Source organism: Leptodactylus fuscus, chromosome 8, assembly GCF_031893055.1.
Source record: "Leptodactylus fuscus isolate aLepFus1 chromosome 8, aLepFus1.hap2, whole genome shotgun sequence".
Classification (NCBI taxonomy): domain Eukaryota; kingdom Metazoa; phylum Chordata; class Amphibia; order Anura; family Leptodactylidae; genus Leptodactylus; species Leptodactylus fuscus.
In genome coordinates this window covers 12668215-12680662 of record NC_134272.1, presented here as the reverse complement: position 1 = coordinate 12680662, position 12448 = coordinate 12668215, and the positions used below count along the sequence as shown (strand labels likewise).

Below are 12448 nucleotides of genomic sequence, written 5' to 3'. Positions count from 1 at the left end.
AGCGCTCCTCTGAACGGTACAGCTGATCGTGGAGGTGCCTGGTGTTGAACCCACACTGATCAATGACTTATCTTAATGATGGGGGGAAAACCACTTAGACCTACTTCACATAACAGTAACTCCTCTACCCATTTACTTGTCTTCTGGCCATTGCTTTTAATTCAGCAGCCAAGTTACATATACACTTTCTCCATAAATTTGAGGTCTTGAAGCTGAAATCCTGCAAAATGAATATTCTAATTTATTTTTTTGCAAAATTGTTTTTTAGGATGGAGTCTGAGAAGAGGGCGGCGGACAGGAAATCCTCTGGTACCCTGTCACCTCCGTCTGGCAGTCCCAGCCTGACCTCTCAGAGCGGTTCTCCTCGCATGGGCTTTCTGCCATTCTCCTTGGCATTTGGGGTCATTCTGCAATGCCTGAGACAGGTCTGGGGCTCATACTTTACCTCCTTGGGGTTTTCTGACTCTTATATTCTGACCTCTTACCCTTCATCTTGTAGGAGACGGATTGGAAGGTCCTAAAACTGGTTCTCAACAAGTTGCCCGAGTGTCTCCGCTACAAACTCCTCATCCTGTCCTCCCCCTGTAACATTGACCAGCTGTCTGCATCTCTGTGTACTATGGTGAGTGTCCTACAATATAAATCTGTGTATCCAAACATCTCATCTCCAGGATGAACCCGTAACGCCATAGGATCCTGACTCTTAGAGGCACTACGCTACTTTGCTTTAAAACAGCCTTGGCTATCCTGGTTTAACCCCATCAATGCTGTATTCTAGCTGTCAGACCGAAGTGCAAGTGACCGTCTCTACAACACCCCGGATGGTTTCTCTCGTACGGACCTGCAGCTTGCGGTGGTTCCTGTACTGACGGCATTAACCTCTTACCACCCTTACCTGGACATCAGTAAGCAGGTATGACTCCATGACCGCCCCTGACTCTCATGTACAATAGTAAAGGAAATTTGTCCAACCCCGTCAGACTCTTTACTGAATTACTTTACATTGATTTGGTGGCTCCACCTCCTGGACTCCTTCTTCACTGTGGTACTAGCACCTGTAATGTGGGTGGGATGTGTGCACGTTCTTACAGAGTTACCTACTGTCCATTCAGACCTATATAGTCCATGGGTGATCAGCAAGCACTTATAGGACCGCAGTTGTGGTATCAGGTCTTAATGTGATGTCCTGCCTGGTGATTCTTGTTTGCAGAAGGAAATGGTGCGTTGTCTGGAGACCGGTCTTATATACCGCTGTGCCAAGCAATGTGTGGTTGCCCTGTCCATGTGCATGGTGGAGATGCCAGGGATCCTGATAAAATCCTTACCAGTGCTCATTGTGAAGCTGACCCACATCTCCGCCACCGTCACTATGGCTATCCCCATGTTGGAGTTTTTGTCCAGTAAGTTATGTGTTCACGGCATTGGAAGGTAACACATACGCCACCTGTGATGGAGTTTGGTATTACAATCGCTAGCTTGTGCAGTAATAAGCGTAAACTCTCTCTATTTTTCAGCTCTCGCTCGGCTGCCACATCTTTATGGGAACTTTGCTGCGGAGCATTATGTCAGTGTGTTTGCTATTTCTCTTCCCTACACAAATCCATCAAAGTGAGTATCTGCTTTATATGTGACCGCACCCCTGAAAGCTGAGCACCAAGGTCCTGGCGGTTAGCTGTTAATGATCGCTGAGGCTTCAGGCACTTTCACTTGAGGAATCAATGAGTGGCCATGTAGTGCACATGCACAATGAGGACTCTTAAAGGGTTGAGCTCACTTACTCCCTGTCCTGTGGATGGGGGTGACGTGTCAGATTAGTACGGGTCAAACCTCTAGTGTTCAGGAGTTCGGGGACACACAAGTTGCCCTTAACCCTACCTATTGAAGCGCCAGTGTACTTGTGTGACCATCACGTCAGGTTGGACATCCAAGTGATCTGACTTTTATCTAGTCTAGTTATTGGGACGTAAGTACAGTATATGTAATGTCACAACCCCTCTAAGCCAAAGCGGTAAACCTTGTATTCATTGTGCATACCCCGGACCTTGGACACCTCATCTTCACTGCGCATGTGTTCAAGGGCCGGTGCAGTGGAGATGGATGTAAATGTGTATGTGCTGGGTATTCATCCCTGCGGATGTGGAATGAGCCATGAAATTTTCCAATAAACTTTCTATATTAATCACGTTTATTGATACCCAGACTTTTTTGACCCCTCATTGGTTCTGACTCTCCCTATTCCCTTCTTTCCTGCAGGTTTAACCAGTACATTGTGTTCCTGGCCCACCATGTCATTGCCATGTGGTTCATCAAGTGCCGGCTGCCTTTCAGAAGAGACTTTGTGCCTTATATAACTAAGGTAACTGCAGTGATCTGTCAGACCTGTCCTCTTGTTATGGGGGGGGGTTCTGCTCAGCTCACGCTCCTCTCCATCTCGCAGGGTCTCCGCTCCAATGTCCTGCAGAGCTTTGATGACACGCCGGAAAAGGGAAGCTTCAGAGCTCGCAGCACTAGTCTGAATGAGCGGCCAAAAAGGTACGTCTTCTCCATGTATATAAGATGCTGACTCTGCGAGGATTCACTCTGTTCTACATTGTAAGCTCTTCATCACTGCGTCCTATGGAGGGTCCTGCCGGTGGCTTTTATCGCAGCTGCAGTTCATGTGACACCATTGCTTACCATGACACCTCATAGTCATCCATCATTTAGCCTTAAAATGTCCGCTTTTTATTTTTTTTCTAATCCAAATGGGTCCAAAATTCTGCAATGATGAGAAATATAAATTATGTGTAAAAGATAAAATTCTGACTTCCTGTAGAAACCACTAGGGGGAGCTTACTGTATGCAGTATATACAAGAGGTAGGGGGCTACTCTTAGTAACCGGAGTCTTCCCTCTGGTGAGGGTCAGAGCTGAACATGTCCAGTAGTTGAAGACCTGTCTCTAACACCAGCCAGTCCCACTTATGACCCCTATAATCCCCTTACATGGCACACAGTGCATCATGATGTCAAGCAGCTTGGAATATGGGGGTCAAATCTGATTCCGCCCCAATATTCCAAATATTGGAATCCGCAGAGATTGGCCATCATCCTTCTTGCTATTTTGTGATCCCTCTTTCTCCTGACCGCTGTCACTATACCGGAGTGAGAAGACCAGGACGCAGGTCTGAGGGCTGCTGGTCTATGCACTGGACTCACAGTATACAGATTACTCCTAAGCTCCCCCTAGTGGTATCCGCAGGCAACCACCATAAAAATATATTACAAGATTACTCTTCTCAAAACTTTGGATCCTGGACGTGATCTAATTCAAAAAGTTGCATGCAATAGACTGCATCCGCTTCTGATAATTGGTATAAGAGCCCTCATTTAGGGGACTTGTGCCCCCACAGCCATAGTCCGCACCCTTCCCATCGCTGCTGTATAGCCCTTGTCTTTAAAAAGGGGAAATTATCAGTTACTAGAATAATCAGGCGCTACCCCTTTGGTACGTTGTAGAGACGCAAGTGGCTGTGTTATAATCCCATATAACTTGCAGAGTTTGGGCTCGGTGGATATTTTTAATGTCACATCCTTTCTGTATGAAGACGTAAAATGCTAATGTAGGTGACCTTTAAATGTTAAGTACGGCCTAAGTCTATCCAGTAAGCACCGGGTATCTGTATAGCCTCGCGTCAGAGCCAGGGCCCATCCATCCCGATTCCTGCAGCCATTCCACCAATGACAGGTGCCATCCCCTCCCCCATAATCCTCGCTAGGTTTTATTTCCTTGACTGCTTATTTCTGTTTTGTGGATTTGTCTCTCATACACCTGTGATTTATTTTATTTTTGGTAACTTGTCTGTAACCCATCCTGACAGGGAAATCTGTTATGGTAACAGGTATGTTGTGGTGTTTCCACCAATTTGCACCAAATGGCATCATCAAGGCGCTGCCGTGACTCCTATTTAATGGACAATATCTCTTTAAAGGGGTTCTCCGACACCTAAAGGGTTTACAGGACTTTACTAGTCATGGGATAGGTTATTCATGTCAGCCAGATTGGGGACTGACACCTACACCCCACTGATCAGCTGATGACCGCAACCTTAGAGCTGGAACTACAACCCTCCATCCACTGTGTTGTGGCCGAGCTGGGTTATAGTGGACAGCGCTGTGTACAAGAGCAGACTGGCTCCCATACCAGGGCAGGGGGCAATCTGATATTTATGATCTGTCTTAATGATAGGTAATCAATACCTTGTTCCTGCAAAGCCCCTTTAACATGTATTCCCTATCCACAAGATATAGGATAAGTGTTTTATTACAGGGACCCCTCGTGATCACAAGAATGGGGGGGGTCTGTACGTGCCTATGTGAATGGAGTGAGGCTCATGCATGACCCCCACTTAGTTCACGTCTATGGCACTACTTCCATAATAGCAAATTCTGGTAAATGGAATAATCGGCACTGCTGGACATGGGACACCTGAAGGAACCTGCTAATCCCAGCTCTTCTGATGTTTGGGGGTCCCTGCCATCAGACCCCCAGCCTTCCATTGCTTATCCCTTGCCACAGGAATTAAGAGTGGGATGAGGCTTTCTTATTACATGTCTGGGTTGTAGATGTCTGGATGATCCTTTTTTCTTTACATATATGGATCCCTTTAATTGTCCAGGGTTGTTTTTGCCATTTGCCCCATCATAACTCATCCATGTGCCCCTGTTTAAAAACCCTCCTTTGAGTCTGAGTGGAGAGCAGATAACACCCCGTGGACTCTGACTTCTTTGGAGTGACCACATGTAATACTACATTTCTCCTGTAGTGGCCACTGCAGGGAAAACTAGTAGCTCACAGCAAGTTCTCTCTTGCAGAATAGTGTATTGATATGGTGCACCTTGATTTAGGGCCAGGGTCATATATGACAAGCAATTTTACCAGCGTCCTGATCATTTTGCACCCTCTTGGGGGTATATAAAGTACCTTCAGCTTTTCAGGAGTCCATTGAGTAAGGTCACCCCGCATCGCCTTGATGATGCCTCCAATATATTCACAGGTGGATTTCTTGGTCTTTTCCTGCTACATTTCAGTTGCAGGGCTGCTTTCTCGTCTTACTTTATTTAACTGTTATTTTTCTATAAAATGTGTTCTGTAATTTTTATAAAAGGACCATTTGTGAGCTGCTCGTGAGTGTGAACAGAGGCTTATTACAGAAGAGGCAAAACATCCACTGTTTATTAGCTTGGTCCTCCATTAAGAGACCGGGATAACATGTTAAAGTGTAAATCTGGCTTGGAGGGGGATGCAGCTGTGGTTTGTGTGTCTGAGATTGCATGCTGTGAGAGGGGAGAGGGAGCAGCAAGAAAGAGATCAAATTGGCGCAGGGTTTAGAGCAGATCTCTGACATCATACCAGGAAATACCCACCCACTCAGACATGGAGGATTTCCTCTAAACTTCCCAGTTTTCTGGCATGAGATATAAATGTCGGGCCTAGGCGTCCGTCTTTCTCTGGCCAACAACCAACATAGGTCAAAGATGGCAAATAAGATGCATAACCGTGGTTGTAAGAGCTTTCTCTTTCCCCTTTCTTACTGTACTGTGTCTATGCCGCATGTCATGTAGAGGGGTTGATAAATGCCCCCAAATTTCTCCTTGCTTGAGTGGATGGACACTTCCTGGTGCGATGTCAAAGACATGCTGTGTGCTCTGAGTCAAAAGGATGTCTTTCTTGCAGCTCCCTCTCCCCTCTCACAGCGTACAGTCTCAGACACAAGCTGCAGCTGCATCTCCCCCTTCCCACTGTAGTAACCCGCGCCCATCTAACATTTACACCCCGTTCCGGGGCCCCAATTATCAAATGTCCTGGTCGGGCCTGGATTTTCTAGACTCAGATTTCAGGCGAAAGGCGTTGACCTGTTGACGCTGTTCCATAATAATGTATTGTACCTCCAGCCAGGGCAACGCCTCTCCAGCTCGGCCACAATTGGCTCCTATGATGACTTTGCTGTTTTTGTTTTTTTTCTCATTTTGCTTTTGGCCCTCTCATTTGTGGCATTTATTTTGTTCTGTTTGTTTTCTGTTTCTCCCTTTCTATGGTGTCCCCCCACGGGCCTTCTGATGTTCCCACTCGTCACATCTTACACACTGGTTCCCACCTTCATCCTTTGGTGGTTGGGGGTGACAACGTTCTCCCCAAATATGGGCTGGGCGGCGGGCATCATTGCCCCGTTATTTTTGGTCCGGGCCTGTGGGGTACTTCTTGAATGGGTAGCTTGAGGCTATCTAAACAAACCAAGCCGGGCTTGAGTGACTCCTCCCCAGTGAAGGAGATGAGGGACCATGCCAATGCCTTTCGATCCCGCAGCATCAGTGTGTCGGAACGTGCTGCCTACAGGTATAGGGGCCGGGTGACACTTCCCTTACTCTGGGATATTGAATGCATGCCAGGGCAACTTGCATGGCAAATCTAGACACTAGTGCCCATTCAGTAACCATTCCAGAGCCGGGAGCCCTAACACACCCAATGCACGTTTTACGTACTGAAAATTTTCTACTACAAAATCTTAACAAATTTGGAAAAGACAAGAGTGCGATCCCAGATCATCACGTAGGACAACCTATTCGGATCTGTAGTCCCGTTTGTAGTGTAATGGCTTACGGTCTATTTAATGAACATCTTACGGCGATTTTTCTAATGGTGGTGATCCGGCCGCATTCTTCTCTTACTCGGGAGGAGGGATCATTGTAGCCTAAATTGTATATGGTTGGTGCATGATTGTTCATGTCATAGACAGGTCTGTGGATCATGACTTTGGCTATTCCAGTGTCCCTTATTCCCACTACCCCCCCCCCCCCTCCCCCGCCCGCTAGTTTTACCTATTGAATTGGTTGTAGTCACTTGATGGTATGCGGTCCAATGAGATATTCTGTTACTATACGACTTTGCTTTACCTACTTCTTATTGGTCTTGAGCTTACACCCTTAAAGGGAACGTTTCCTCAAAAAAAATGATCGCTCACTTAAAGCATGACTCCAATTATAAAACAAATGAATAGTACAGGTAAAGAGAAGAAACTTTGTAATATATCTTATTAAAGAAAAACGCTTCTATCTCGATTTATCAGGCTTTGGTAATTCTAACATAGAAGTCTATGGAGAGGAAAGGGAGGAGGAGACTGCTGAGACATTCACCACAGCTGCTAAGCTCTAATACACACTGTATACATTGTATAACACCACTATTTCTTGTAAGATATTACCTTAAAGAATGAGGAAACTTAATCTACTAGCCGGCAGAAGCCTCCTTCTCCTCCTGCACTCTTCATAGACTTCTGTGTGAGGGGTGGGAAACTGAGATGGGTGTTTTCAAGGATCTGAATGAAGGGAAGGAGGAATTAAACAGCCTGACAAGTGGAGAAAGTGACATGTTTTAGGCATTTTGGCTCTTGGCATGATCTGCAGGGGTCCTGGCTGCCAGATCCTCGCTGATCTGTTATTGATGCACTAATTGGAGGCGGGCTTTAAATGACATTTTTATGTTACTTTATAAAGATCCTGAAATTTTGGGTTTCACGTGGGACTTTGAGCCCCCCCCCCCCCCCAAGTCTTGACCCGCATTCATACAACAGAATTTCACCCATAAACCCGGATTTACCGGTGTGCAATAGAGGGACCCCTAGATGAGTAGTGATCAATGATGCTATGAGTCCCGTGATATACTGTCCCATATGGATTACAGACCTGGCCTATTGGCAATCCAGCAAACGCCCAGTCTCATGGGTAATACTGTTGTGTGAATGTGGAGGTTGCACCTCCTGTTCTGTAGAGATCACTTCTTGGCAATCTTCATTCTCCTCACAGGCAGGATTACAATGACAAGTACCATCTAGTTATAGAAAACACCGGTTCCACCATCCCAATAGGTCATAGTGCACCTTCTCCCCCCTCCCTTCAGTGACCTCTGTACAGAGCATGCCCACAACACTCCCCCATAGACCTCATTGAATGCTATCCAGAGTTTGTGTGGTCCATGTGGCATCTATAAAGCTGTTCCTAGTAGCCCATACAAGAATGGACGCCCCATAATCCTATACCGAAATAGAATATAGAAATCTACAACCAGAAAGTAAAATCTATCTGACTTTTATTAGTAAAATATTGTAGGCGATACATTCCCTTTAAAGTCTTACTTAGGACTCTGTACATGAGGCCAACCTAGAAGGAAACCCCTCGGCATTCAGTGCATTATGGGATATCGGGGCTTGACTAACGTTTTGTGGTTGGCCAGAGTTATGGATGGTGAAGACTCGGGCCCCGTGCACACGACCCAGTGTTCTGGGGGCTCCAATACTTGGTTTAGTTCCACGGAATATGGAGCACTCCATTATAATCAATGAAGGACAGAAGGCATGGAGTCACAAAATTGGACCCCTCTTGACCCGCACGCTTGGTTGTGTGCATGAGGCCTTACCGTAACTCAAGATCAGTCATGATAAGTAAAGCAAAGTATTGGTAGAGAATTGAAACGTTGCAGTCCTTGGAAATCCAGTAGAGTTGGGTGGACCAGAGTAGTAGAAAGGTTTAGTGGGTCACCTGATGGCACTTTGAGGGTTAAGTCATGCTCCTACAGACCTGCCCTGAAGAAATGCCTCCATCTAACACCCCATTGTTTGTACAGCCGGATGCAGAGCTCCGTCACCAGCTCCAGCCTGAGCTCGGCCGATGAAAGCTCCATGGCCCAGGCCGACGATAGCCTGAAGAATCTTCACCTAGAGCTGACGGAGATCTGTCTAGACATGATGGCCAGATATGTGTTCTCCAACTTCACTGCTGTTCCCAAGAGGTGAGTTCAAGCGTGATGGTCTATGGCGTAAGTGTGGATACCAAAGTCCTTCAGCGTTGTGTGAACCCACCTTTCCAGGACACCGGTGCAAGAAGGTGGTGGTGGAAGATTCTCATGTTCTGCTAACGTCTCCATTGTAGGTCTCCGGTTGGAGAGTTCCTCCTGGATGGAGGAAGGACCAAGACTTGGATGGTTGGAAACAAATTGGTGACTGTGACAACAAGTGTAGGGAGGGGGACCCGATATCTCCTTGGCCTGGATACTGGAGATGCCCCTAAGGAGGGGGACACTGATTTCAGGTAATGGCCACTTGTGGTTACCTTCCCAACATTTCCTTCCATGTTCCTCCTCATATTCCTTGTGTCTTTGGTATAAGACGTTTCTCCTGAGAACTTGTTACTTTGGTGTCTTCTTGAGGATCGTGTCCTCTGTTTTTTGTCTTGAAGCCCTTCTATGCAACCAGAAGTCAAAGAAATAAAGATCGAGCACCATTCGAGAAAGCCGGGTATGCAACCAACACGTCATAGAGTCCGCTCCATGTCTGGTGAGCTCACGTCATTGGGGGAGGACTCCTCTCCTTTTTTGATTTTTATTTAGGGGGTTATGATAAGGTGCGGGTCATCTTCTGACAGCCGGGTCCACCAGGATACATGAGACAGATCTTCACGGACTGCTGGTATACAATAGCTTTATAGTCTCCATAGTGCTGTAGTGTCTTCTGTACAACTACTACTGCCATCAGTGCTCCTGTAACTATACTGTATAGACTGCTCAGTGCACTATATAGCGGGGCTACCTCATTAGCCTTTATATGGCCCAGTAATGCTAAAACTGGCTTATGAGTCTGACTAATGCAAGTGTACAGGTAGTCGGTGGACTGTCGGTGCATGCTGGGAAATTGCTGCCTAAACTCAGTATAGCTGTTGGAGGAGGGGATATGTTAGTAATTTGCAGTTGCACCGCCATATTGGTTGGCTCCAGCTGAATATCTGCTACCGTAAAGTGTGATGTGATTTGCAAATTTCTAAATGTAGTGACATTTAACCCTTAGTGACTAGTCTTGGGCTAGAAGTCCGCACATATGTACATGCACGCGCACTTACCATTATTCCTGCTATACTGGGCTGAGCGGGCAGGACTTTCCAGTATGGTGGAGGAGAAGTGTCCTATGGCCAGTCAGATCTCTCCCCACTGTTGCTGCCTCTCACAGCATGCAGTCTCATACAGGCAGAGATCCTGCAGCTGCATCTCCCTCCCTCCCCTTGTAAATATTGTTATAAAATATAGTCACTAAGTATATACAAGTACATTTCAAGATCTTTTATTGCTTTCAGCTCCTTCAAGTTCTTCTTCTGCTTTTTGTCAGGTGGTCATGGACTGCGAGCTGGATCGGAAGGTATGTCTCGATCTTCGCCAGGCGGACCTCCCGGAAGCCGACCAGACAAGGCTCCCCGTAGGCTCCAGGTGAAGAAAGAGAAGGCGACACTGGCGGACTTTGTCCCGGTGCTGACCCAGGGCTGGGCAGAGATACTTGTGCGAAGACCTACAGGTAAAGGAACTCTAGGAGGTTTAGCGGCTTCATTGGCGTTTTCTTAAGTTACAGGGGTTGTCCACAATTATAATAAATGACGTATCCCTAGGTTAGGTCATTAATATGTGATCTGTGGGGTCTGACACCCGGGATCCTGATTATTCCGGTTTGGGGCTACTGTTCCTTTCAGTGCAGAGGTTTGTAGTGTATTTTATGGCTGTGTATCTTTGTATTGATGGTGTATAGATATAGACTGTCTGTGTTATGTGCCATTATGGTCCCCGTGTCGTCTTCATCAGCGCCCCCTTTCTTTCTTCACAGGTAATACCAGCTGGCTTATGAGCTTGGAGAACCCGCTCAGCCCCTTCTCTTCAGACATTAACAATATGCCCCTGCAAGAGCTGTCCAATGCCCTAATGGCCGCCGAGAGGTTCAAAGAACATCGGGAGACTGTGCTGTACAAGTCTCTGTCCATGCCCGCCTCCACCCTGACCTCTCCTGCAAGCAAACCCACACTCCTGCAAAGATCCAACACCGGTAAGTGGGCACAGGCAGCCCCTCTGCTTCATCCCCAACAAGTCCCCATCTCCTCCCTGCACCTCTGGTAGTCCACTGACTGAGGCCCATGAAGCGTGCTCCCTGGCTTACACCCTGTGCCTACGTTGGGTCTTTCCTAGCCTTGTTATTCCATGGTTTGCCGCCTTCTGACCATATAGGTCTCCAGACAACTTCTTCCACCTCTAGTATAAATCTCTTAGACATAAGGACCTGCCATCTTCTGGAAACAGCCGTACTGTGGAGCAGTCAGTTGTCTGAGCCTGAACCTGTATACGGTGCAGTATATCCAGTCGCTCCAGACACTATAGCAGTGGTGTAGGGAACTGCAGCCCACTCCCATTCATCTGAATAGGCGCAGAGCTGTCCCCCGGCCGTATACCTTGTACATTGGTTCTGGTGTGCCGAGGACGACGCTTGGACCTTGCACCTTATCCTGTGGATAGGCCATCGGTATCCAACTTTGCTGAGTGGTGGACATCCCCTTTAAGACTCCTTGCTCCAGTACAGTGATTCCATTATTGCAATCTGCCTCTCCTCTCCCATTGCAGTGGCTTCTGTCTCTCTTCCGTCCCAGTCCAGTGGTCAAGGGAAGCTGCTTAGGAGCATATCCTGGGCAGGTATATATAGCTGGAAGGCCGCTGCAGAGCTGTGTTTGACCATTTGCTGTGTGCCTGTATATTAACCCCATATTTGCCAGAGTCCTCTGTATCTTGCGTGCTTATTGCTAATGAAGAGCAGACCATGTTAGTAGTCCGTTTTCTGCCCCTGATCTGTGGCCAGTCCCGCTGTATACCTCTATAGGCAGACATGGAGAGCGCTGAAGTATTATAGACCCCTGCAGAGATTGCAAGCTGTCTCGTGCCAGCCTGAGCCCTTTCTTAAGATAATATGGCAGCATTATACAGCATATAGACGGGGCAATGCAGACTCGAAAATCCAGATCATACATAGGCCGGACCTCAGAGTCCAGCCCTAGTCAGGAGATGGGGATCCTTGTTTAACACTGATCTGTGATGCTGGAGGTCCCTGCCTGCCCAGGGCTCGCTCTTATACAGTATTGGACGGTGAAGCCTCATACATACAGGGGCTCCCATTATAGGTACAAGGAGTCCCGGTCTCCCGATTTGGGTTGGGCTGATGTACGGGCCAGATTTTTCTGTCTGGTTTGCCCTGTGTGCATGAGAACTAATAGGTGATGTGGAGTGATCACTAACATACCCAATACCCGCATGGGCTCATCTGCCGGACCCTTCTGCTGGTCAGTCTAGCGGGCGACCTCCTGACTAAATATCATAGCTTTAAGTGTCCGCTGTCTCACGTGCCGAGCTATATTGTTCTATTCTTTTAGCAGTAAGACTGACACCTTACATACAGCTAAAATTATAATTATGTAATATTGCGTTTAAATGTATTTGTAGACACAAGATTTCCCCCTGAGTTGTGCCAGCACAGGGCCTGCTGGGAGTTGTAGTTCAGCAGAGTTTAGAGCGTTGCCCTGCTGTTGTGTGCGAGTGTTTGGAGTTTTCGCTTTGCCGCA

The 12448-nt window shown here is 47.1% G+C and overlaps 1 protein-coding gene across 4 annotated transcripts in view; it reads left to right on the top strand.

The window, feature by feature from the left end:
• TSC2 (TSC complex subunit 2) overlaps positions 1-12448 on the top strand; it is a 29156-nt gene that overhangs the window by 11761 nt on the left and 4947 nt on the right. The window contains exons 19-32 of one of the 4 annotated variants that reach the window (XM_075286056.1): positions 269-425; positions 500-622; positions 779-913; positions 1211-1400; positions 1515-1608; positions 2254-2356; positions 2438-2532; positions 6252-6374; positions 8658-8822; positions 8963-9121; positions 9269-9366; positions 10189-10371; positions 10675-10890; positions 11460-11528. In XM_075286056.1, coding sequence (XP_075142157.1) covers positions 269-425; positions 500-622; positions 779-913; positions 1211-1400; positions 1515-1608; positions 2254-2356; positions 2438-2532; positions 6252-6374; positions 8658-8822; positions 8963-9121; positions 9269-9366; positions 10189-10371; positions 10675-10890; positions 11460-11528 — 1910 coding nt within the window. The remainder of the gene's footprint in view (positions 1-268; positions 426-499; positions 623-778; positions 914-1210; positions 1401-1514; positions 1609-2253; positions 2357-2437; positions 2533-6251; positions 6375-8657; positions 8823-8962; positions 9122-9268; positions 9367-10188; positions 10372-10674; positions 10891-11459; positions 11529-12448) is intronic. The other 3 variants (XM_075286058.1, XM_075286057.1, XM_075286059.1) reach the window with 3 other exon arrangements.